The sequence below is a fragment of the Malassezia pachydermatis genome (genome assembly GCF_001278385.1).
Source record: "Malassezia pachydermatis strain CBS 1879 chromosome Unknown scaffold5, whole genome shotgun sequence".
In the NCBI taxonomy this organism is placed as follows: Eukaryota; Fungi; Basidiomycota; class Malasseziomycetes; order Malasseziales; family Malasseziaceae; genus Malassezia; species Malassezia pachydermatis.
The window spans coordinates 138093-162026 of record NW_017253142.1 but is presented as its reverse complement, the minus strand read 5'-3'; the positions used below and the strand labels follow the sequence as shown (position 1 = coordinate 162026).

The 23934-nt window shown below is 58.7% G+C and overlaps 17 protein-coding genes across 17 annotated transcripts; 8 read left to right on the top strand and 9 right to left on the bottom strand.

Moving 5' to 3' along the window:
• Positions 1-17: 17 nt before the first annotated feature.
• Positions 18-1577, bottom strand: Malapachy_1784 (putative set3 histone deacetylase complex component set3p; the record flags this gene model as incomplete). Its single annotated transcript, XM_018136282.1, has 1 exon — positions 18-1577. The coding sequence occupies one exon, from the start codon at positions 1575-1577 to the stop codon at positions 18-20; it is 1560 nt and encodes a 519-aa protein (XP_017991240.1).
• A 320-nt stretch (positions 1578-1897) lies between these two features.
• On the bottom strand, positions 1898-4726 carry Malapachy_1781 (hypothetical protein; the record flags this gene model as incomplete). The annotated part of the gene is made up of 3 exons (XM_018136279.1): positions 1898-1943; positions 1974-2306; positions 2340-4726. The coding sequence occupies 3 exons, from the start codon at positions 4724-4726 to the stop codon at positions 1898-1900; spliced, it is 2766 nt and encodes a 921-aa protein (XP_017991235.1).
• A 461-nt stretch (positions 4727-5187) lies between these two features.
• Positions 5188-5607, bottom strand: Malapachy_1798 (ubiquinol-cytochrome c reductase uqcrx qcr9-like protein; the record flags this gene model as incomplete). The annotated part of the gene is made up of 4 exons (XM_018136296.1): positions 5188-5220; positions 5267-5293; positions 5385-5472; positions 5555-5607. 4 exons carry the CDS (start codon positions 5605-5607, stop codon positions 5188-5190), a joined length of 201 nt encoding a protein of 66 aa, XP_017991210.1.
• Positions 5608-5710: 103 nt separating this feature from the next.
• Positions 5711-6519, bottom strand: Malapachy_1796 (tether containing ubx domain for glut4; the record flags this gene model as incomplete). Its single annotated transcript, XM_018136294.1, has 5 exons — positions 5711-5752; positions 5792-5937; positions 5965-6217; positions 6245-6414; positions 6444-6519. 5 exons carry the CDS (start codon positions 6517-6519, stop codon positions 5711-5713), a joined length of 687 nt encoding a protein of 228 aa, XP_017991215.1.
• Positions 6520-6630: 111 nt separating this feature from the next.
• Malapachy_1779 (inositol polyphosphate phosphatase) lies at positions 6631-9761 on the top strand (the record flags this gene model as incomplete). Its single annotated transcript, XM_018136277.1, has 2 exons — positions 6631-6868; positions 6901-9761. The coding sequence occupies 2 exons, from the start codon at positions 6631-6633 to the stop codon at positions 9759-9761; spliced, it is 3099 nt and encodes a 1032-aa protein (XP_017991264.1).
• A 69-nt stretch (positions 9762-9830) lies between these two features.
• Malapachy_1771 (nucleotide-binding domain-containing protein) lies at positions 9831-11801 on the top strand (the record flags this gene model as incomplete). Its single annotated transcript, XM_018136269.1, has 1 exon — positions 9831-11801. The coding sequence occupies one exon, from the start codon at positions 9831-9833 to the stop codon at positions 11799-11801; it is 1971 nt and encodes a 656-aa protein (XP_017991333.1).
• Positions 11802-11863: 62 nt separating this feature from the next.
• Positions 11864-12958, bottom strand: Malapachy_1751 (cyclic peptide HC-toxin; the record flags this gene model as incomplete). Its single annotated transcript, XM_018136248.1, has 1 exon — positions 11864-12958. The coding sequence occupies one exon, from the start codon at positions 12956-12958 to the stop codon at positions 11864-11866; it is 1095 nt and encodes a 364-aa protein (XP_017991270.1).
• Positions 12959-13140: 182 nt separating this feature from the next.
• Positions 13141-13977, top strand: Malapachy_1807 (hypothetical protein; the record flags this gene model as incomplete). Its single annotated transcript, XM_018136305.1, has 1 exon — positions 13141-13977. One exon carries the CDS (start codon positions 13141-13143, stop codon positions 13975-13977), a length of 837 nt encoding a protein of 278 aa, XP_017991405.1.
• A 44-nt stretch (positions 13978-14021) lies between these two features.
• Malapachy_1795 (hypothetical protein) lies at positions 14022-14714 on the bottom strand (the record flags this gene model as incomplete). Its single annotated transcript, XM_018136293.1, has 1 exon — positions 14022-14714. One exon carries the CDS (start codon positions 14712-14714, stop codon positions 14022-14024), a length of 693 nt encoding a protein of 230 aa, XP_017991218.1.
• A 130-nt stretch (positions 14715-14844) lies between these two features.
• On the top strand, positions 14845-15111 carry Malapachy_1808 (hypothetical protein; the record flags this gene model as incomplete). Its single annotated transcript, XM_018136306.1, has 2 exons — positions 14845-14989; positions 15020-15111. 2 exons carry the CDS (start codon positions 14845-14847, stop codon positions 15109-15111), a joined length of 237 nt encoding a protein of 78 aa, XP_017991371.1.
• Positions 15112-15204: 93 nt separating this feature from the next.
• On the bottom strand, positions 15205-16210 carry Malapachy_1754 (hypothetical protein; the record flags this gene model as incomplete). Its single annotated transcript, XM_018136251.1, has 2 exons — positions 15205-15432; positions 15464-16210. 2 exons carry the CDS (start codon positions 16208-16210, stop codon positions 15205-15207), a joined length of 975 nt encoding a protein of 324 aa, XP_017991265.1.
• A 191-nt stretch (positions 16211-16401) lies between these two features.
• Positions 16402-17520, top strand: Malapachy_1806 (hypothetical protein; the record flags this gene model as incomplete). The annotated part of the gene is made up of 3 exons (XM_018136304.1): positions 16402-16468; positions 16507-16733; positions 16765-17520. 3 exons carry the CDS (start codon positions 16402-16404, stop codon positions 17518-17520), a joined length of 1050 nt encoding a protein of 349 aa, XP_017991404.1.
• A 185-nt stretch (positions 17521-17705) lies between these two features.
• On the top strand, positions 17706-18845 carry Malapachy_1775 (wd40 repeat-like protein; the record flags this gene model as incomplete). Its single annotated transcript, XM_018136273.1, has 3 exons — positions 17706-17905; positions 17933-18030; positions 18064-18845. 3 exons carry the CDS (start codon positions 17706-17708, stop codon positions 18843-18845), a joined length of 1080 nt encoding a protein of 359 aa, XP_017991272.1.
• Positions 18846-18948: 103 nt separating this feature from the next.
• On the top strand, positions 18949-19839 carry Malapachy_1778 (enoyl- hydratase; the record flags this gene model as incomplete). Its single annotated transcript, XM_018136276.1, has 1 exon — positions 18949-19839. One exon carries the CDS (start codon positions 18949-18951, stop codon positions 19837-19839), a length of 891 nt encoding a protein of 296 aa, XP_017991263.1.
• Positions 19840-20042: 203 nt separating this feature from the next.
• Malapachy_1777 (enoyl- hydratase) lies at positions 20043-20819 on the top strand (the record flags this gene model as incomplete). Its single annotated transcript, XM_018136275.1, has 1 exon — positions 20043-20819. One exon carries the CDS (start codon positions 20043-20045, stop codon positions 20817-20819), a length of 777 nt encoding a protein of 258 aa, XP_017991337.1.
• A 37-nt stretch (positions 20820-20856) lies between these two features.
• Positions 20857-21834, bottom strand: Malapachy_1791 (hypothetical protein; the record flags this gene model as incomplete). Its single annotated transcript, XM_018136289.1, has 1 exon — positions 20857-21834. The coding sequence occupies one exon, from the start codon at positions 21832-21834 to the stop codon at positions 20857-20859; it is 978 nt and encodes a 325-aa protein (XP_017991214.1).
• A 95-nt stretch (positions 21835-21929) lies between these two features.
• On the bottom strand, positions 21930-23366 carry Malapachy_1786 (hypothetical protein; the record flags this gene model as incomplete). The annotated part of the gene is made up of 1 exon (XM_018136284.1): positions 21930-23366. One exon carries the CDS (start codon positions 23364-23366, stop codon positions 21930-21932), a length of 1437 nt encoding a protein of 478 aa, XP_017991242.1.
• Between the last annotated feature and the right edge of the window lie 568 nt (positions 23367-23934).

Below are 23934 nucleotides of genomic sequence, written 5' to 3'. Positions count from 1 at the left end.
AGACTGGACACGCACATTTATTCATCGCAGCGCCATGCCATCGGGCCAGGCCACCGCGGCGACGCGACGCCAGGCCGCGTCCGGGTCTTGGGCGAGGGAGAAGCAAGGTGCATGTTGAGCACGCGCGTCTTGGACGAAGGGCCGGTCGGCGTATCAGGCATAGGGCTGCTCAGACGCACACCGTCCGTGGTGAGATCACTCGCAAACGACGGCGTAGCGTCGCTGGGTGTCGACAACGCAGCCCGACGTGCGCCGTATGTCGAGTGCGTAGGTGAATCGGGTGCGTACATAGCACGACCACGATTCGAGGGCGTACGCCAGGCGCTGTGGGGCGTGTACGCGAGCAGCCCTGTAGGTGTAGGCAGCCATTCCGCGTTGGTGTAGGGCGTAAAGTGCCGGCTGGGCGTCATGGCATTCGCGAAGGGCGCAGGTGGGGGCGAGGGTGTCCTGCAAGGCCGGGCTGGGGAGGAGGCGTGAGCCGCGTCCGAAGACATGGAGACGTGACGCGACCATACTGGCGACGCAGCCACCGACGAGCTGGGCATCCAGTCGTCGTCCAGCATGCGCGAAGGACTAGGGGCCAACGAGAGTGTCCATGGCTGAGAGGGCCAGGCTGCGAGCATTGGCGCAGGCCGAGCTGTCGTAGGCGATGGCGCATGCGAGAGAGCGGCACGGGATTCGTAGCAGTCGTCGCACACCCAGTCGGTCGGTGGTAGTTGGTCCACATGGCTCACTCCGACGCAGGCCAAATGGAGCCACCGTTGGCATCCATCGCATTGGACCATACCCATATGCTTATCTGTAAACCCGCAATGGCATCCCATGACGGGAGACAGGCCGCTCGCTTGCAAGGATTGCATGGTCGACGCAACGCGGCGTGGATGCGGCCGCTTGGTCCCACGCGGTCTACGATGCCCATCCAGCCCGATCCACATATCTTGGGCCGCCGATGTGTGTAGACTCGTGGAAGCGTAGCGCCGACTGCGCTCACGAAGGCACTTGGCGACCATGGGGTGGTACGTCGTAGAGGAAGGCACCTCGTCTTCGTCCTCGTCGTCGCCATGAAGCCACTGCAACACAAGCGCCCGACGTTCCAAGGCGTCCGACGAGGGACCGGGAGTCGTCGTGGGCGCCTTGTCGCTCGCGCACAGGGACGCTGGCGGTGCAGGCAGTAGATCGCTGTGCAGCACCATTCGCCCAAACCCTTCGACAGTGACAGGCTGCAGAGCAGGTCGAGGTGGCGTCGTGGACGACGATGACGACGCTGTCTCGAAGCACGCAAACAACTCGGTGCGAGCTCGTTTGGGCTGATATGTAGGTGTCGTGGGGGCCAGCGGGGAGGTAGGCGTCATCGGAGGTTCACACTTCATACCAGCTGAAGCATGGGCAGGGCGCTGGGTATACAAGGTATATTGAGTGCGGCCCCATACACTCGAAGAGGTAGGCGTCTCGTGGGTCTTGTCGCCGACCGCGCGTGGGAAGCGTGCAGACGACCCCCGGGTCTTCGCTCGCTTGGGAGCGAGGGACGTCGTTGCGCCTGACCGCCGTGAAGGAGGCGGCATGGCGCCTGCCGTCATACTCGGAAATGCGACTGTACGTCAAATGTGCCTCGATCGATGCAGGCACTGGAAGCACGAGGGAGAAAAAGCCCCGAGGGATGCGTTAGGGCTGCCCCAAGGGACGGTGTGTGAGCACAAAAAGCGAAACTCGTGCGTACGTACATGCCGCGCGACCAGGCGCGGCCACATTCGCGGCCATGCATGCAGGCCAATCAGCATGCGTATGCGTGGCAGGCGCGTAAATCTACTTGCATAGGCCAGGCCACGATCTTATGTCATCACGCTGTGACCTCGAGGGTGTGGGGTATCATAGGGCTCTACGTCGTAGGACACGAGGATCAGGGCGGCGCCGTGGACAGGCGGTCCAGCAGCGTTTGTAGATGACTTATAGGTAAGCGAAGCAGACATACGTACCGAATACGCGCTTCATCACGAGCAGCTCGCTCTTTCGCGCCCGCGCGCTCGCGCTTCACACGCTCGTCAGCCTCCTTGCATCGCCGCTCCAATTCACGGAGACGCACAGACAGCTGGCCCGGCGAGGAGGGTGCGGTCGCCATCGGCGCTGTGTCTTTGGCACGTGCAAGTTGGTGTTCCAACTCGCGGTGCCGACGCTGCCACTCGACCAACTCCTGCTCTTTGTCCTGCACACGCCGACGCCATTGCGCCTGCTTCTCTGTGGCCAAGCGAATCGTACGTTCCATTCGCTCGACTTGGTGCCAACGAACCTCATGCTCACGTCGAAGATCACTGGTGTGAGTGTGTATATGCATGTATACGTACGCCAAACGAGCGCTTTGCGCCTTCTCCAACGCATGCGTGCGCTGCGTAAATCGGCTTTGAAGGGAAGCCAAACGACGAAGACGCTGCGTGAGCTTGTCCTGGAACGTGGAGAAGTGGGTCTGCAGGAGCCGTGACTCGCCAGGCCCAGCCTCCGCTTCATCCTCGGCCAGGGCTCGCACCACACTGTCGTACACCGTCATGAGCAGCGCATTGCGTTCAGCGAGCTGCGTTCGTGCATGCGACTCACTGGCGGAACGTCCATTGGTACCCGAGCGAGGCGAGGCGGACATATCGCGCTGCAGCTTCAGTCGCTCCGTATCCAGACGGGCCTCTTCCAACGCACGCTGCGCAGCGTCCAGCCGGTCCTCGGTGTTCATGCGCGTGCGCGTTTCTGTCTGAAGCGCCGTGGCCAACTCGTCGGACTCGGCACGAAGACGCGCAACTTCGTCCTGCGCATCTTGCCAAGACCCGAGCTTCTCATTCATATCGTGAACCAAGCGATCCATCTCGCGACGATGACGCGCATGTGCCTCATCGACCTGGCGCCGTGTTGAGGATTCCGCCGCTTGCGCAGCTTGCTCAAGGCGCTCAATGGTATGCTCGTGCCGCCGCTTGTCGTCCCGCAGTTGCGAGAGCTGCTGCTCCAAGGACTCAATAAGAGCATTCTTCGCGCCGAGCGCGCGGCGCGTATGCACCTCGCTCGTATCGTAGCGCTGCGACCAGTCGCCTTCCGCCTGCTCCCGCGCCATCTCTTCGTCTTTGAGGTCCTTCACAAGCTCGACCAGCTTGTCGTTCAGACGCGCATTCAAACGCTCGAGGTCGGCACGCTGGGCCGCATACCGGTCCGCCGCCTCGCGAAGCTCCGCCACTTGCGACGATGACGAGGCCAGCTTCTCGTGGAGCGAGGCTACGACACCGTCATGGTGATGATGTGCGTCGCGGAGCTCCTGTGTAAGCTGCTGCACCTGGTCCTGCAGCCGCTCGACCCGCGCTTGTGCCGCAGCATCCGAGGCCTTGTGCGCATCGATTTGCCGCTGCAAATCGGCTGTCACCGCCTCCGCTTCTTCCAAACCAGCCTCCAAGCGATCCACTTCGCCATCCTTCTCGGCCATGTTGAGTCGCTCTGCGGCCAGCGCATCCTGCAACGAACATATAGCCTCATGCTGTTCTTCGATCTGCTGCTGCAAGGCCTGCACGTCCTGACCCTGCGACAGACGCAGCGAGGGCGACATGGGCATCGCACGCGCCCGTTCCAGTGCATCTTGCGTCGCTGCCAGATCGGCGCGCATCCCATCCACCATCGCATCACGCTCACGTAACGCCTGCTGCATCGCATGTCGATGTCGCTCCTGTGCCAAGTCCATCTCCCGCTCCATCGACCGTTGCGCACTCTGCGCATCTTGCAAGGCGACTTCCAGTCGTTGTACATCGGCGTCGACATGCTGGCCACGCGCCGCCTCCTCCGCGGCTTTTGCACGTGCTTCGGCGTCGGCCAACTGCGCCTGGAGCGTTTCGTAGTCGGCCCACTTGGCCTCCCACGCTTTGACTTGGCGGTTGACCGTCTTGAGCGCTTGGTCCTGATTCTTCACCAGCTCATTCATACGCTGCAATCGACGCACATACCCCAGCTTTTCCTGCCGCAGCGAAATGACCTCCGCACCGACATCGTCAGGCGACATGTTGCGTCGGTGGAAATCCACCTCAATTTTCAGGTCATCACGTTCCGCCGTCAATTGCTCGATTTTCTGCAACGTCGACTTGATCGAAATGCCGGCGGCAGTGCGACGGCGCATCTCTTGCACGCCCCAGTGCCCTGACGACGATTGGTTCGCGTTTTCATCGCCGTCAGCCTCGTCTTCTTCGTCCAGCAATTCCAAAGCGCCATGACTCCGGGCTAGTTGACTCGCACGTAACGACGTGGACAACGACGAGTCTTCGTGCGACCAGGACGACTCAGACCCACGCGTAGGCGTCGCATACGATGACGGCTGGGCTTGTGTGGCGGCCATAGGTGTCTTGGACGACGACGAAGCACTTGTAGGGCGGGTTGGCGTACGTCCTGCCGTGTGAGGGGTAGTGGACGTCGTCATCGGGGACAAACTGGAGGCAGGCTCTGGCGTGCTAGGCACGGGCTGTGGGCGCGTGTCATCATGGGAGTAAGAGGAAGCTTCTTCGTCCTGGAACGTCCCAAGCGCCGCACTATCGTCTGTAGACGATAGCAACGGCGGCGCTGCTTGCATTGACAAATCCAGCGACGTGGAAGAATCCAAGCCTAACGATGCATCAACATGAGGATACGTCGTTGTACTTTGGTCGACAGATGCATCCATCGGCTCATTCTGCCCGCTTTCATACAAAGCCTTGAGAGCGGCCAGCCTTTGCGACATGATCCACTCGAGTCGCAGGGCCGCGCGCGGACGTCCAGAGCAACCAGGTGGACGCGCGCCGCACCGCACTACACAATCAACACCGGGCGTGCCGTATCACGTGATACGCCCCCAGCGATCTACCGAACGAATTGCTACGACGTCCACGACGTTGGGTACGTGAAGAGCCACGCCGTGGAGGGCACAGAGAGGCAAGATAGAGGTAGTGGTACAGCTAGACATGCACGACATGATCACTGGTACTCGCAGCCCATCGCAAGGCGCAAGAGACCCCAGGTCTGCTTTTCAGACGTTCTCGCTAACGTGAGTTCGCCCTCTGAACCATCCTCATGTAACGTTGCAAAGAGTACGTGAGCGATCACCACGGGAAACCCCATCCTACCATGCATACAAGTTCGGATCCTAGGCATGGATTTCTAGGCTACAAAAAGGAGGGTTATGGACCACATCAAGTGGCTTCTTTACTCCTCATCATCACCATCGGCGGTGACGTACTGTACGTGTAAGTACGTGATTCTCACACGCAGAAGTACGACTTACCTTGTCACGGATATCCTTCCATTGCATCTGCATAGAAAAAGAAAGCAGCGGTGTACATCCGCCAGCATTGTCATCATGTCAGTATGTGTTCTTTTCCACGCTGTCATGGAATACGTACGCCACGGTTGTGGCTGTCCCACCACTTCTCCGTCAAAGTGTCAAAGGCAATGCCGAAGCCAAAAGCACCAGCCAAGATCGAGCCAACGCTGCAAAGAAAAACACGCATACAAACGCAAGGCGCGCATAGTGTCAGCATATATTCTTACGCCCCATAGCATGGTTACATACTAGATCGAGTTGCGCTTCACAATGAGGTTGTAGAACGAGTTCGCGAGCGACATGGTGACGGTCAGCGATCAAAGGTAGCGGCGATGCGACTCCAGTGAACGGGTCTCGGACCCGGCCGGAAACCTTTTGGTCACGTGATTATGAGAGGGAGGCAAGCTACTTGGAGAGGCGAGTGCTACCGCCTGTGCTTTTGAACCACTGGTGGTCAGTGCGCTGGCCAAGGGACGTAGGACATACCTTGGGAAAGTGGCGCTTCTCACGCGCGTCTTTTGCATCCGAGGTTGTGGTAGATTGACTAGAGGGTGTCGAGAACGTAGGTGGGATAGGCATATCGCGTGCTTGTCCAAGCACGTCTGGTTTGAGCGGCGCAGCTGCATGGGATGCTGAAGGTAAGGCAACGAGCGACATACCATTCTTTGCCGCGTCTGTCCATCGTATACTAAGAACGGCTGCCGGTGCGAATCCCAGAGAGAGTAGCGTTGGCGCAGTGGCCACGGGCGCTCGTGGGAACTCACGTCGAGGCGGCGATTGGAATAGGATATAGGTACCGTGGTGTGGATCTGTCACAGCATCAACAAAGTTGTACACGTCATTGATTGTCGCAGAGGGCGAGAAGGCCTGTTCGATTTGCGTGCGATCAGCAAAGCGGACACGAATACGGATCTACAATAAGCCGTATGCCATACATACCGAGTCGTATTGCTTCTTAGTCTTTCCCAGCGCGGCCTCACGTTTCTCTCTCATAGCTCGTGTCATCAGAGGCGCGTTAGGTCCATGTTTTTCCGCGATGGCGTCAGCATACGCAGCACGCAGTTCGGCGGACGTAGGCTCAAAATTATCGGCTTCCGGCGGTGGTGGAGCTGAGATGGGTGAGACGGGAAGTACGTACCGTATGCGCGGCTGTTGGGAGCACGGTACACCGAGAACGACGATGTACTCGGCCCTGCGTCGGACGACGACGACATGAGGAGGGGTGAAGACCTTGGGTGGAGCGCTACGGCGTGTCCCTATGACGTAAGCGCAACGCTGCCAGAGAGCGGGGCGGCGCAGTGCGCACAAGCCTTCTTGGTACGGCGATGCATGTGTGGCTAGCAGAGGCATCGCCGCAGCGGCAGACGGTGCTGGTGACGAGGTATGAGCCTAGTCAACCTGATCCCTCTGTATCTACGCTTGTCCTAGCCTTCACAACGGCGGAAGGACGATGCACGCTGCGCCTGACCGAGGCTGACGAGTATGACTGGGCCAGTCTGCGTCGTCTATCGATGCCGTATGCGCCTCTCCTTGGCTTATTGGGGCTGCTGAGCATCGGCTCAGGTATGTACGATGGCCTTTTCTTACATGAGAAGACACTTTCTTGGTCGGCATTTCCGCCACGGAGCGTATAGGATGCATTCAGTCCGACGAGATGATTCATCGCGTGCGCAACGTATCGTTTTACTGCCTGAACCGACGATTGGCCAACGATATGGCGCTAGCTCAGGGCGCTGTGGATCCGCAGGAGTATGGCCGCACGTCACTGGCAGGCAGCGGCAGCAGCAGCAGTGCGAGCGGTGGCACGGATGACCCCTGTGCGGCGATTCGCAAGTATATGTCCAGTGGATCGTTTTACTACGCGGAAGGCGCATACGATCTCACGCAACGAGTGCAAAGCTCACATGAACCACATCGGATGTTTCAGGACCAGTTTTTGTGGAATTCATACATGATGATGCCCATCGAGACGTTTCGTGAGCGACTGGATGCCACACGGCAGCGCCTATGGGGCGAGGCGCGCTTTTTCGTGTACGTGATCCACGGGTACGTGGGCGTACGAACGATCCCCTGCTCGTTTCCATGCCGCTTAGCGGTGATCAGCCGCCTAAGTATGCGCAAAGCCGGTACACGTTTTAATGCGCGTGGAATAGATGACGATGGCAACGCCGCCAATCTGGCCGAAACGGAGACAGTTCTCATCTTGGACGACTATGAGTATGCGTATACACAACTCCGTGGCTCTGTGCCAGTGTTTTGGGAGCAGCAAGGATTGCAAGCGCTTAATGCGCGCATCCAAATCACACGCATTGGTGCTGCCAGTGCGCCGAGTTTCCGGCGGCATATGGAGCAGTTGATCGACGAGTACGGTCCATTGTTCCTGTTGGACTTGCTAGGCACGCGCGAGGCGGAGACGTTGCTCGGTCAGACGTACGTCCAGCATATTCAAGCGGTCGTACCGGAGCTGCCGCTGCGGTACTACAACTTTGATTTCCATGCGGTGACCAAGGCGATGGGCGGCTTGGAAGGTGTGCAGCAAGAGTTTGAGCGCCTGAACAATGTACAGACGCAACGACAGCAGGATCGGTATACTTTTGTGCAGGGCGATACGGTCCTGGAGAAGCAGCGAGGTGTGTTCCGTGTCAACTGCTTTGACTGCTTGGACCGGACGAATGTCGTACAAGGCATGCTGTCGCATGCGCAGCTCCGTGATTTTTTCCGGCACATCGAGCGTCGGGAGGAAGCAGTCTCGCAGCGACTGGCCCAGGACGCGAGCCTTGCGTCGAAAGTGTGGCCTGTGCATCGCGAATTGTGGGCGCAGAATGGCGACGCATTGTCGTACATTAGCACGGGTACAGGCTCCCTCAATTCAGGGTTCGTGCGCTCTGGGACCAAGAAAGGGCTGGCAGGTATCCTTAGTGATGCGGCGAAGAGTGCGAGTCGGATGTACGTGAACAATTTCCAGGACGCGTCGAAGCAGGAAGCCATCGATACGCTGCTAGGCCGGCGTGCTGGCCAGCGGCATGTGGAGTTGTACGATCCGCTGTACGCCAAGGTGTCGCAGACCATGGCGCAGCGTTGGGACGAGTACGCGCAAGTGCGTACGCTGCGTTTGCATGTCGGCACGCTGAATGCGTGTGCAGTGGCGCCGGGCCTCACGTCGCTCACGCCCTGGCTGCGGCCGGACGGTGAGGAGGCGGAGATCGTGGCCGTGTCGCTCCAGGAGATTGTGCCGCTCACCGCGCAGTCGATACTCGTGTCGGGCACCGATGCGATGCAGGCCTGGGAAGGAGCGGTGTTGCGTGAGCTCAACCGAGGCACGTCGACGTACGTCCCGCTCCGTCATTCGCTGCTGTTCGGTACAGCGTTGATGGTGTTTGTGAAAGAGGCGCTGCTGCCACATATGAAGAGCGTGGATGGCGCCTCAAAAAAAACCGGCCTGCGTGGCATGGCAGGCAACAAGGGCGCTGTGGGTGTCCGATTCGATGTGTACGACACGAGTGTGTGCATTGTCGCAGCGCATTTGGCGGCAGGTGCGGGCAATGTAGAAGACCGGAACAGCGATGCGATGGCGATTGAGCAGGGCCTTGTGTTTGCTCGTGGGCGTGCGATGGACGATCATGATCACATTGTATGGGCGGGCGACTTGAACTACCGCATCGGTGTGCTGACGTCCGAGGAGATTCGCTCGCTGTGTGCCGCGCACAAGTACGAGTCGCTGTGGGAGCATGACCAGCTGCGGTGTATGCAGGAGAAGAACGTGGTATTCCAGCAGTACGAGGAGGCACCGATTGCGTTCGCGCCGACGTACAAGTACGACATCGGGACAGATCTCTACGATACCTCGGACAAGATGCGCGCGCCGGCGTGGACGGATCGTATCTTGTTCCGTACCACGCACAACGCTCTGCATATGGCGATGCGTGGCTACATGGCTGCGCCGGTTCGGTTGAGTGATCACCGGCCCGTGTATGCCATGTTCGATGTCGAGGTATGCACGATCGATACAGCGAAGCGCGATGCGATATTTAGCGAGACGCTCGGTACGGTCAAGGCATCGTCGGCCTTGCCCGAGTCGCTCTACCCGCCTCCGTCCTCAGAGACGCAGCAGTGGTGGTACACGGACGTTGCGGAGCCGACCGAGGGCCAGCCGCCCTGGTGCGGCAATCCGTTTGTGGAGGAGGAGGCAGGGACGACAACGACAACGACGACAACGACAACGACAACGACCCAGACGCCGCTCACTACGGCGACGAGTCTGGCGAAAAAGGCGCCCCCGCCTACACCCCCTCGACGCAGCGGTCCAGGGACGGCGCCCCCACCGCAGGCGGACACAGCAGCGGACGCAGCAGCGGCGGCCGACGACGCGGCCCTCGCCCCGCCGATCCCTGCACGGCCTGGTCCGAGCGAGGCCCCCGCACGCGTGCCACGTGCGCCGATGCAGGGATCGGGCTAAGCGCCCGTCAGGGCGGCAGGCGGGCGGCCCGCGCGCAGGTTCCCCATAGTTTATCTATAGACAGACACTATGTTGATGCCCCGTTGCCGGCCACGTAGTTGGCCTGCTGCGTATCGCGCCACGAAGCGGTCGCTGCACAGTAATGCGCCTCGTGCCTCGATTCGGTCGGCGTTGTGGCGTTCACGCTGGGTGCGCTACCCCGTCTACGGTGTAGGTGCGTTGACGTTCTCTGCCGTGACGACCATCGGTGGCTTGCTGATCTACGACTCGCTGACGTACCACGCGGTCGATGTGCATGAATCGACGATGGGCGATCTGGCCACATGCGAGGTAGGCGGGCCCGAGCAGCGTCCTATTTTGCCACGCACACAGACCAACGAGAAGGGCCACCTCAAGGAGCGGTTGGTCATTGTCGGCGGTGGGTGGGGCGCCGTCTCGCTGCTCAATTCCCTGGACCGCAATGCCTACGAAGTGACGCTTGTCAGTCCGAACAACTACTTCCTTTTCACGCCGCTGCTGCCGGCTGTGGCGGTAGGCACGGTCGGCGTGGGCTCCGTGACCGAATCGCTGCGCCGCATTCTCTCGCGCGTCCAGGGCCACTTTGTGCAGGGGGCAGCGCTCCGTGTGCATGAAGCGCAGGACCTGGACCGCAAGACGCTCACGACGACGCAAGACGCAGCGGGCTTGCTGGAAGTCGAAGTGCTGTCGGACGGCTGGGACGGCTCGCTGGATACGCCGCATGAGCCGAAGGAGAGTGCGCGGATTTACGTACCGTACGACAAGCTGGTCATTGCCGTGGGCAGTGTGACCAACACACGCGGTGTCAGTGGCCTGGAGCATGCGCACCGCCTCAAGACGGTGCACGATGCCGTGGGTCTGCGCAAGCATCTGCTGGAGAACTTTGAGATGGCCTCGCTGCCTACGACGCCTGCAGAAGAGCGTCAGCGTCTGCTCTCGGTGGTCGTATGTGGTGGTGGCCCAACGGGTGTTGAAGTCGCGGCGGAGGTCTTTGATTTGATCCACGAAGACATCCGCAAGTACTTCCCGCCCAGCTTGCAAAAGCTCGCGTCCGTTCACCTGCTGCAGAATGGCGAGCACATTCTGAACACGTACTCGGAAGCCATCTCGGAGTTTGCCGAGCGCCGATTCCAGAAAGAGCACCTGGACGTGGTCACCAATGCAAGTGTCGAGGAGATTTCGTCAGGCAGCGTGTCATACACGCTGCACAATCCACTGACCGGCGAGCATGAGAAGCGCATTGTGCCTGCCGGATGCACGATCTGGACCGTGGGCATTACTATGTCGGACTTTACACGCGGCCTCGCCACGACCTTGCCGAAGCAGGGCCATCGTCACGCGCTCAAAGTCGATGCACACTTGCGCGTCCTCGGCACGAAGCCAGGCACGATGTATGCGCTGGGAGATGCGTCGACGATTGACAGCGATATGCAGAGCTACATTGACGAGCACTTCTCGCGCTTTGATAAGGACAACGACAATGCCCTCTCGCTCGATGAGTTTGCACAGCTCATGCAAGTGCTGCGCCGCAAGTTCCCCATCGCGAAGAAGCAGCTGCGCGACTTGGCCAAGCTCTTCTCGCAGTACGACGTGAACCACGACTTGCACTTGGACCGCGACGAGCTCGTGCCGCTGATTATGGACGCGACCAAACACATGACATCCTGCCCTCCCACCGCGCAAGTGGCGGCGCAGGAAGGCAAATACCTGGCTCGCAAGTTGAACAAGTACGCATCGCTGCAGCGTGCCTCCAAGCTTCCGAACGACCCTATGGAGATTGACGAGGACATTTCGCAGCCGTTTGTCTTCCACAGCCTCGGCAACATTGCATACCTCGGCAACGCGGCCGCGTTTGACTTGCCCATCCCCGGGCCTTTCAAGACGTTCTTTGGCGGCCTCACAGCCATGTATGCATGGCGCAGTGTGTACCTCTCCGAGCTCGTCTCACTGCGTACACGTATGCTCGTGCTCGGCGACTTTATCAAGCGCACGCTTTGGGGCCGCGACGTGTCATGGCAGTAAAGCATGGATGACGCATGCATACGTAGAATCGCCTACCTATCTACGTTCCGCTGCAGACACTGTTATGCGAAGCGATATACTAGTTTTTGGCCCGACACCTTGTTGTGACGCAGAAGATCAAGACCCTCAAGGACCTTCGTCAGGCCGCCCTCCTGCGGCATCAGACGGTTCGGCTTCACTATGCCACTGTTCAGTAGCTGGTAGAACAATCCACGGTCCGCGCTGCCCATCTTTGCCATGTACGCCTTGTCTTCCTGGCAGTACGCCTCGTCAAACACGCCACCAAACATGCGCGTCTCCTTGCCCGACGTAGTGTAGAGCAATAGGAACGTCGGCTTCACTTGTGCATTCGCCGCGGCCACCGACTCTGGGTTGAAGGGCAAAATGGCTACCAGCTTCGAGGGGCCGTTCTTGGTCAGCGCACGCGCACACGCCTCGTGCGAGCCCTTCTCAGAGAACGTGTCGAACGCATGAGCCAAGTCGGGGTGCTGAGCCGCAATCGCTTCCGGCGTTTGCGGGTCGGCATAGTCGAACGTCTCCGAGGCACCGAGCGACTTGAGCCACTCGTGGTTCTTCGGCGAGGCCGTCGCAATCACGTAGGCACCCGCTGCACGCGCCGCCTGGATCGCGAACTGGCCCACGGAGGTTGCACCCGACCACACCAACACCTTGAGCGACGGGTCGACAGGCGGCAGCGACGTGGTGCTCGGCGACGGGAGGCCCAGGTGCTTCGGCTGGAACAGACCAAAGAGCGCAGTGAAGCCACCAACACCCAAACCAGCCGCATCAAGGTCCTGGAACGACGAAGGCACCGCTGTCACAGCAGCAGGGTACGTCACCAAGTACTCCGCAAACGCACCGAAACCAACGTGAGCACCGCCATGCACAGAGCCAGCGACACGGTCGCCCACGCTGACCAAGTCACCGGCATCGGGCGCCTTCTCCACCACGGTACCTACAAAGTCAGAGCCCAACGTCGTGTCCTTGTTGCCGAAAAAGTCCAAGTGCTTCCAGTCAGTGGGATTCAGCGCCACGGCCTGCACCTTGACGAGGATCATGCCAGGGCCAACACGGGGCGTGTCAATGGTCTTGAGCGACGCTGCAGACTTGCCGTCGACAGTGATTGCTTGCATCTGGGTAGGAAGAGAGCTTGTCATGTTGTGGAAAGAAGGAGGCTCGCGAACAGGCCTACTTTTATAGACGACATGTCCGCGGAGGTGAAGGAGCGCCCAGGCCAACGTTCGCTGATCGTGACGTAAGCGGAGACGCCACGCCCAAGCAGGACCCTAGCGGTACTCCCTCCACGCGCGTCGCTGGCGGGGACGTGAGGACAGTACGGATGACGTCGATTCCTGTGCTATGGGCATTCCAGGCCCATGCCGCCACCAGAGAAACACGAAGACGGCCTCATAGACAGCCCGACGATCCAGATCTAGGGTATTCCTCCGACGAAGAAGACGGTGAGGGACCTACAGCCCCAGGTCCGCGCGATATTACGGCCCTGGCTGAGCAAGCGGAAGATCGACGGTGGCTTCGGTCGACCAATGTCGTAGCCCGCGCAGGGTCTACTCAGCATACAGCCGAACTGCAAGCGCGGCAGCGTATCCAGCAAGAAGCACGCCGAGCAGCCAGGGCCCAGCATGTGCCTTGGCGTGGTACTTGCGCCGAAGAGGCGCGATTGCTTCGCGTCCTCAAAGGACTGCCACCGCTTGGCAGTAGTTCGGATGCAGATCAGCTGAGTGATTGGGAAGAGACGCTCGAAATGGCCAAGATGGAACGCGTACGATTTGGCGAGCGAGAGATCGTGCAGATTGGACGACGACGTACATTGGCCGAAGAGGAATTGAGTCATGCGGATGACGATCTCCCACGGCCCAGTGACGTACCCATGAATGCAGGCCCAGCAGCTGTACCAGCCACCATCTTAGCGCCAGCTGCCTGGGATGGCGACTTGGACCCAGACTCGACGCCCTGGTCCGACACGTCGCTGACACATACCAGTATCCCCGTACGTGTGGCCGGACGTATACGTATGTCTATGCCGGGCCAAGGTGTTGGCACGCCTGTGAACACTGTCGCTGCACTGCAGTATATGGGCCAACAGGCCGATGAGTACATGGACGCCGACTTGGACGCGGATCTCGATGGCGATGACATGGATACAACGACCTACTAAATATGTCATGTAGATACCAATATACCCTGCAAGCTATAGTCCTTCTAGCTAGTTGTTCGCAGCTGAGCTGCGATACGCTCGATCACAAAGCGGCGCGCCATGGGGTGCAAGGAGGCATTGGCCGACATCGCCTGATCAGCGTCGATCAGCGCCCGCTTCTCAGGCTTGCGTGCCGCATCCGGCTTGCGCAGCGATGGATCGTGGAGAGTCTGCTTCGGCAAGTACGGCGTGTAATCGCCGGCTCGCACTTGGCTGTCCAGGAGCGAGCGGATCACCGCTTTTCGGCCAGGTCCTTCGCCGACCTGGGCCCCAGCTGGCACAGCGATCGGCGGCGCGTATGTCTTGCGTGGACCCTTGGTCCCGCCCAGCTCGCAGCCGGCGTGGGGCCCGAAAAAGAGGGTGTTCGCACGATGCAGCTCTTTTTGGGTCAGCGGGGCCACTTTGAGGTCGGCCAAAGGCGCATCGGTCCCGAGTCGGATGTACGGAAGGAGTTGACGTGGGACGCGGCTGGCAGCGCGGTACAGTGGGTTGTTCCAGGATGTCGTAGGCGTCGGCGCCGGTTCCTTCTCACGTTGCGAGGGTGCTGGCTGTGTCGAGGATTTCGAAGCACGAGAGCCCTGTCGCATGCGACGGCTAGGTGGTGGTGCCTGGCGTACGCAAGATGGTGTGCAGAACGTACGGGTGTGAGCCGCAGCCGCCTTCGTAGGCGGCCCACGCATGGTCGGCATCCACGACATGACGAACGTCGACTTGCCGTGACGTGCGGTGCGAAGACATGAGCAAAGCGGGGTAAATGGCAATTATTTTTGAGGCGACGCACAACACGACGCATGGCCCCTTCGCTCTCCACGTCTCTCGCTGGGCGTAATGAGTGAGTCGGACGTGGCAGTGACGGCTACAACGACACAGCCGCAGCAGCAGCAACATCAGCCTCTCGGCGACTGGGTAGAGTCGCTGCTAGCGCAGATCGAAAGCCGTTTGGACGAGAAGAACAAACAGGTCGCACAGCGAAGTAAGTAGTTCTGGCATGACTTACCTCTAGTGGCGGATATGGCAGAGCGAATTGATGCTTTGGAAGCGTCGATTCAAGACCTTGTGCATGGGCCTGCGCCACAGGGTACGCCATCCCTCTGATGGCTCTGCTGGCTGGCTGGCCTGTGTATGCCATGCAAGTCGGCTATCATCCCGCTTTTTGGTGTGGTTTGCTATGCCACGCTCTATATACCATTACCGACGGCCAAACGTCAAGCCATAACCGTAAATGGGTTCGCCGCGCTCCAGGGTCGGCCAGCTCTGGCCTTCGTCCTGCTTTGACAGCACCAAGTCCAGCTTCATCTTGCCGAGTGTATACGATGATGCATCCGGCTTGATCGGTGCGTAGGGCTGCAACGTGCGCACAAAGCGGCGCGTATGCGGCACACTGGGCGTTGGTCCCAGCAGGAGAGAGAGGATAACCTGGGTGTGAGTGCTTCTCTCTGATACATACCTCGTTTTCATGAATCTCAATGACACTCTGTTCCGCATCCACTCCTTTGGCGTACACGGTGACACGCACGTCGGATGGTGTTTCATAGTGGTCAATGCGACACTCTACACGATCGCCCTCTGTAGGTGCCGGCGCAGTGAATAGGTGGCCATGCTCTGCCTGCGTGCATGGCTTGATTTGCAAGAAGTCGTCAAAGTGTAGAACACGTGGCTTGCAACATGAATAGCCTTTCGAGCCTTCATGGAAGATAGGCGTGCCTTTGTGGTACTTGCACATCTCAGACACACGGTCACGGTTCGTGATTGCTGACTCGGCAACAAAGCCACATCCTGGCCGGCGGCACGTCGTACCAGCGGCGACGCTCGTCACGGTATCGGCATCGCGAGGCTCAGGCGCAGGCGGTGCAGGCTCCGTTGGCTTAGGTGGGGCAGCTGGCTGGCTGATCTTGATCGATTGCAGCGATGCAGCCATACTGTCGGCAGCATTTGATGCCGGTGTAGCGACTGACTTGGCCGTTTCCGGTAGAGGCTGTGTCTCCGTTGTGTGGGACGTCGCTGTAGCACAGCCAGGTAGCTGCATAAACTGTTCGAATTCCATCACAGGCTTATTGGTATCTTTGCAACAAGACCAGGACTTCAGTCCTTCGTGGAAGACGGGTGCACCAGGGTGATAGCGGCACGTCGCTTCCGCACTGGCCGTACCAGCCTCAAAATCAACGCCACATCCTCGACGTTTGCACAGCACCATGTCGTGTGAGCTGGGAAAAAGGCCGAATTTCGAGAATCGTCTGTACCTCCACATCAGCCCGTTGGGCAAGGCCGCCTCGTAGTTTATACCATCGCACGGCGATAGAACAGGCAGAGAGGACCAGCATTACTATGACCGTACCGCTTAAGCGACGGCCATCGCTGCGCAGGTCACACCTGGAGTCTCGTGCGATGGCTGAAGAGCTCGGTGATCTTGCCATGCTGCTTCATTCACCGCCCGCAACGTCTTCTGCTGTGGGTACGTTTGCCTTTTCTTTTTTTCTTACAGAACCGCAGGCCCCTTCCTACCGCCCGAGACCCAGTTCAGCCTTGTCGATACGATCGAAAGCACGCTGCAAAATGAAGCATACCGGAACGAGCAAGTTCAATCTATCATGGCTTTCTTATCCGACCCTGAAAAAGCACGCATTTGTGCGGAGACCAAACTGATCGAAACACCACATTTTGAGCCTGTGAACGACTCAGCGATACTAGGCAAGACGCGTGGTGCTGCCTGCCCTGCTGTATGTTGCCCAGATCTACTGACCATGACAGGAAGATACATCAGATACCGTATACGAGCAGCGACATCTGAAGCATGAACGGGCGGAAAAACGTCTACGCCGTCTGGAGAAAGAAGCTCTCATCCGTGATCGACGCAGAGCTATGGAGCGCCTATCTCGCCTAGAACAGGTGGATGTCCAGAAACTCTTACCAGCCCTCGAAGCTCGGCAGGCGCAAGAAGAAGCATCTCAGCCCCCCAAAACTCGCGAAGAGCTCTTGACGTATGTCACAGAGATCCATGCTACTATGCTGGCAGATGCCCGCGCTATCCTGGACCGATACAACACGCTCTTACCTGATGAGGTAGAGCATGATGCCAGTGCAGCCTCGTCGGTAGCTACATTATCTACCGCCTCTACACCGGAGCCTAGTGCCACGCAGCGACTCCATCGGCCGCCCCGCTCAAGTCACACGGGCACGGCCGCTACGGCCACCGTTTCACTCACCACGAAACGCCCACAGCGAGTGGGTCCCACACTCTCTGAAATTGCATCGACTTCAGCTACGGAAGATCCTATCACTACCACACCAAAACACACGGATACGGATGCGATACCCTCTCACGATACCCCCGTACCGTCCATCCCACCTCCGAAGCAACGACGAAACTCTCGACGAACGAAATCCACTTCTGCCTTTGGCGAACGTGTGCCTGACTATCTGGCACGAACAGAGCCGTTCGATGATACCATGACCAACTGGATCACATCTACGATGGAAGCTGTGGTCACAGAGCCAGCGCTGTAGTCTACTAGCACTGAGGACGGCGCGCCTGCCGGCCCTGTGCTCACCTCTTCCGAGAAGAACGAGCCATAGTTTCTCTAGCATATATCCAAGAACATAATTCCCCAACAACAGAGCAGCCTCTTCGACGCGTCGCCCGCCGCCGAAGATGGCTGTCAGCTGCTTCTCCTTCCGTGCTGCGCGAGGGGATGGGCGACGCTGGCGATGCCAAGGCGCCAGTGCCAGTGACACAGGACCTAATTGCATCTCTCAAACCTGCGAAGGTATTTAAAGAATTTGTTCAAGCGGAGCACCAAGTCACGAGTTTGGACTATGACGACCGTGGCGAACTGTGTGTCACGGCGTCGGATGACGAGACGATCCAACTGTATAACTGCCGCAGTGGAAAGTATGTATGCGTAATCGGCTTACCCAGACACGTAAAAACATTGTACAGCAAAAAATATGGTGTCAACCTTGCGCGGTTCACACACAAATCATCGGCGATTGTGTACGCATCGACGAAGGAAGATGGTATGTGCAACAAGGTGCCCACTAACGCAGCAGATACGGTCCGATACCACTCCATGCATGACAACAAGTATCTACAATACTTCCGCGGGCACAAGCGCCGTGTAGTGTCGCTGGAGATGTCACCGGTGGATGATACATTTTTGTCTGGAGCCGTGGACGATTCGGTACGCCTGTGGGATCTACGAAGTCCTGCTGCCCAAGGGCACTTGCGCGTACAAGGTCACCCCGTGGTAGCATATGATCCTACAGGCATGGTATTTGCTGTATCGATCAATGAACGTGCCGCTGTCCTACTTTATGATCTACGCAAATTTGATCACAGCCCTTTCCTAACGATCATGATTGACGATACAGCTGCGCTCTCGCAAATCATGATTCCTCCTCGTGTGCCCATCATCACGTATCTCGGCTTCAGCCAAACAGGACAATATATCCTTGCAGGCACATCAGGCGATGTTCATTACGTCCTGGATGCGTTCTCTGGCCAGATGCTCTTCCGACTTGTCGGCCATGTCGGCCTGGAGCGTGCGGAAGGTGGGTCGATTGGTATGGTCCCTACCGCAGGCATTAGTGGGCAAGAATTGTGCTGGTCGCCCGATGGCCGGATCGTGATCGCAGGCTCGGCTACCGGCCAGCTCTGTTTCTGGGCCATTCCTGAGCAGCCGCCTGCGTCGCCGCCTGAAACGCTGCAGCCCAGTGGCTCGCTGAACGGCCACGGTGGCTTACCGCGAGTCGTTGCTTTCAATCCACGATGTGCACAACTGAGCACGGCAGGTGCAGAGGTGGCATTCTGGTTGCCAGATACGCAAATGTAGAACGCCTAGGTAGCTTGAAACGTACGGCGTCCTTCTATAAAGGGGCCCCACGCGCGCGACTAGGCGACCCAAGGGCCCCTCCACATCCCATTCTCCAACGACCATGTTGTGCCGGGCTACAATCTTGCCGCGCAAGGCCCTGCCAAGGGCGCCAGGCGCGATGCTGCCGCGTTTTTTCCCTCGTGCTATGCTATCCACCTCGTCTTCTGAAAGCAACACGTCTCGTGTGTATGCCAGCACGTCAGAGACGCCGCTGGTGCGCACCGAGTTCCTAGCTGACAAGCGCATCTTTGTTCTCCACTTGCTGGGCGAGGAGACGCAAGACAATCGGCTTACACACACTTTGATTCAGCAGGGTCTTGTGCCTGCTTTGCGTGATGTGCGCAGGCAGTGGTACAAGTGGGTCAAGGCGAACGATACGGCGGATGGCGCTGCGTTGGTCACCACTGCGCTGCCTACGAGCAAGATCTTCTCGAATGGCTTGGACCTGCTTAACGCATTGAAGGATCCCAACTTTTTCAACGAAAGCCTCAATGTCCTATCGCGCGAGCTGCTTACGTTCCCGATCCCGACCGTGGCTGCGATGGGCGGTCATGCCTTTGCAGCAGGTTTCACGTTTGCGCTGGCGCACGACTACCGCGTGATGAATGCGCAGCGTGGCTATGCATGCATGAACGAGATCGAGTTCGGTGCGCACATTCCGCGGGGCATGCTCGGTGTCATCCAGTCGGTGGCTTCGTCGGCGTCTCTTCAGCGCAAGATCGTCCTTGAAGGCCACCGTTTCACAGCGGCCGAGGCTATGCAGGATGGCCTTGTGGATGCGACAGCGGAAGGGGCGGAAGCTACGTTCCAAGCTGCGCTGGCCCTCGCTGAGAAGCTTCGCTCCCGCTGCGCAAAGGATGCCTGGCAAATCAACCGCGAGCAGCTGAAGCGCGAAGCTATTGAGATGCAGTACGAGCCTCCTCGTGCCCAAATCAAGACGGAGGTGAAATAGTCGTTGTCCCGTCGGGGTGTATATAGCTAGCCCTAGGTGATCTCCTTTCCATCCACCGAGCCCCAGATCGACGGCATCTCCTTCGTCCTCGTCCTCTGCGGTGCGGGGCACCGACCACGTGGCACCGGCTATACGCCTAAGCGGGGAAAAGTGAGTCTCTGCCATGTGGACGATCGACCCATTGGCTATCGTTCCTTCCCATCATGCCCTCAACGACGAAGGAGTACAAGTCTACCGACGGCACGCCGCTCGTGCGTCTCGAATTTGATGAGGCGAAGCGTATCTGGGTCCTTGTTATGCTGGGCAAGGAGACGCCGGACAACCGCATGAGCCATGTCTTGATCAAGCAGGGCATTCTTCCTGCGCTGCGTGATGTGCGGCAGCAGTGGAAGGACTGGGTCGCCTCGGAGGACACGGGAAAGGGCGCCGCGCTAGTGACCACTGCCGAAGTGTCCAACAAGATCTTCTCGAATGGTCTTGATCTGTTCAATGCCATTGCCGACCCGTACTTCTTCAACGAATACCTCAATGCCATGTACTACGAACTGCTCACCTTCCCGATCCCTACCGTCGCCGCCGTTGGCGGCCATGCGTTTGCGGCTGGGTCATGCTTGGCTTTTGCGCACGACTACCGCGTGATGAATGCCAAGCGTGGCTACATTTGCCTGAACGAAATTGAGTTTGGCGCCAAGATCCCGCGCGGCATGTACGGTGCCATCAAGTCGGTCATTTCGTCCAAGATCCTCCAGCGTAAGTTGATCTTGGAAGGCCACCGCTTCAGCGGGAAGGAGGCCCTCGACTTCGGTATGGTCGATGCCGTGGCGGACGGTGCGGAAGCCACGCTTGAGGCGGCCATTGCCATGGCAGACAACCTCCGCTCGCGTTCGATTAAGAACGCATGGCAAATGAACAAGGAGCTTATTTACGACGACATGCTCTCGATGCAGTTCGAGCCGATGCATCTGACCGTGAAGTTGTAGTACCTTTGCGCATCCATACTTTCTATAGCATACAGGCTTACGCAGCTGTGGTTACAGCGGTATCTACCGAGGCGGTATCATCGGCCGTGTCGTCCTTAGCCAAGTCCGTCTCCGCCTCTGCCTCTGCTTCCGTGTCTTGCTTTTTCTCACTGAGCCATACAGGTGCACGCCATACTCGACCGCCGATGCTTTGGATCTCGCGAGAACGGTGGTGCCATGGGCGCACTGTCAGGTGAACGGAAGGCTTCTCAAACGACGCCACCGCAGGGATGAAGTTTGGTACGCGTGCAAGCGGCAGAATGGTCGGCATCTCTTTCAACGAAGGGATGGAGGGGTATAGGAAGGCTTGGTCCACCGCATTCTCAGTCACTTTGGAACTGCTGGAGCGCGACGACGACGAGGTGGACGCGGCCGGCGCCGGCGCCGGGCTGCTTGTGCTCTTAGCCCGTTTCGTCGTCATTGAAGTCTCGCTATTCTTCACGAACGATACGGGCGTGGTTGGCTGCACAGACTGATTCTGCGGCAAATCCGCTGTGGAAATGTCTGAGCCAGGGAGACGGTACACGGGTTTCTGGCCCTTCGAGAGACCCTTGCGCCAGCCACGTCCAGGACCCGGCGCACCGCGTGTCTTGAGTCCCTTCCGACGCTTGGCGGAAGGCAAGGCGTCCAACTCCTCGAGCGTAAGTGTCGCTGCGACTGCCGAGATGGAACCGGCCGGCGGGCCCATTCGGCGTGGCTTTGCCCGCTTTGGCTTAGAGGCGTCCGTCGATGGCGACGATTTGCCTGATGTGTCTTCTTTGATCTCAGCGCCAGCACCTGCCGAAGGTGTTGAGGGGGTCGCCAAAGGCTCGTCGGCCAGCTCATCTTCCGACGACATCGCTTGGCTGTCGCTCTGCATCGAGACATCAGCCGTCGTATCTACAGTCGAAGGTTTCTTCTCTGTCGACGTATCACCCGACGCCGCAGAACTAGACACCGCGGAGGGCACACGCAATCGCACTTTAAACGCCGTCATCTACGAGGCCAACTTTCCGCGGGCGCAGCCCCATCGCGTTTCTTTTTTGCCGTGGGCGGCTTGCGGCACATGCACCGCGCCGCGCGTGAGAGGATCTATGTGGAGGTACGTCGAGGGACACGACGGCGACTCTGCTGGGCCAATGCATAGGCCCGGCGAGCACTATTCGTGTCGCAGCGCTGTTGGAAACCGGCAGCCAAGGACATGTACAGCGTGTGACGCATCTTGGTATCTTGCGCCCCGACAGGGGGCGACGATGGCACAGCCAAGCTGGCCATGTGCCACAATGTGTGCGAATCCATACGAAGATCCCACCTTGTCGCTGCTTGCACGAGCCACTGCCACGTCGTTACATCAGGATGATAAGCGTACTGGTCTCCGAGTTGAATCAAACGCACGACAAGCTCCTGCCATGCATCTAGATCTAGCTTGGTCGTGTGTATATGCGAAAGTCGAGGGCTCCGTTGCACGGCATCTCGAAATTCAGTGCTCTCGCGTCGACGACGGCTGCGCTGAGTGGCACGTAGGATCCCATCGTACAAACATTGCAACAGAAACGCGGTGTGGATCGATGCATGAGCTTGTGCCGGTGAGCTTACGCCTGACAAGAGCGTATTAAATGTAGCCGTCCCGTAACGTTTCCACGCCTCTGCCATACGTCGGTGAGCCATACGCCATGCCAAGCTTAAACGTCCAGCCTGAACAAGGGCACGAAGCAAAAGCAACTGCGCTAGGGCCCGATCAGACGGCGACAACGGCATGCACTGCTGCCATTGCCGCAGATCCTGCCAAGCCAGCCCAGCATGCCCACGTTTTGCGTGGCCATAGAGGCGCGCTAGGTAGGCTTTTGAGGTAGGGCCTTTTCCTTCTGCGTGCACACACAACTCCTTCCATAAACGCGCACTTTGGGCTGCGAGTGTCGACGATGTTGTGGGTATAGCGTCATGCGCCGTTACTTTAGCCTCGCTAAAATGACGCAATAGTGCATAGTACATCGCACGGGTTCGCCACCCAGGTGGTAGCGCTAGAAGCATTGTAGCTGCTTCGTAGGGTGCTCGCTGCTGCCATGCCATGTGCGTAACAATTGCTGTGAGGCGATGTAGCATGTCAGACGTGATCTCATCCGTGACCATGGGGCGCACGGTATGTGTCCACACCCGTATTTCGGCATACAACCTGTGCTGGACAAGCATCTGCAGCATTTGTACAAAGACGGCGGCGCTGAGTTTGCCGCCGCGTGGCTGCAACACCACAAACGACGCACAGGTTTCTCGTAACGCGGCACGTGTAGATTGACACGGGTCCACCGAAAGAGCGGATAAACGACGTGCACGCAACTGCCGTAAAAGTACATGAAGCATATGTTTGGGCTGCGATGGGCGCCATCGAGGATCGCGTAAAAGACGCGCGGCGTCCACATAGCGTTTTGCTTCCACGTACGCCGAAAACAGGCGGAACAGCGTAGCACGCTGTAAGTGCAGCAATGGGCGTGGTACCACCGTGGTAATAGGGTATAAAGGCGCTGTGACCATGCTAGCAAGGCGTGGGAGAGGGACGTTGGCATGCAAAGCAGCATCAATGACCAAGCATGCCAATTCCTCTTTTTTGGCAGGCGAATCAATCCAAATACGCCGAGGCACATTTTTTTCCACAATATGGGATAGAGACACGTCCGATGCCTCTTGTAGTGCCTGGACACTGCGACGTAAAAACGCTTGGTATGCCACGCGAGGCAGGGTATGTGACCATAAGGTGTGCGTGGAGGTCTGAGTAGCCGGCAAAGAATCGCGTCGAAGCACACGGGTGGATCCCTGCGCTACAGGACGTATCGCCTCTGTACACAGGCACCGTGGTCCTACATGGCTGAGCTGTCCATGCGGTATTGTACCCGCGAACAGCACGCGCATGCAATGGCCCCCACCTCCACGAGAGCGTCTGTGCGTGACGGCGAGCGCGTAGTCGAAGGAATGAATGGAGGTGCGCATCTTCTTCAACAATCACGTGACATATATAGCACCGCCGTTCTTCTTCGTTCGTAGCCGCGGGTCTGTTTCTTCCTTGTCTTTTTCGATCCCTTTAAATTTCCTTTCGACCCGTTCG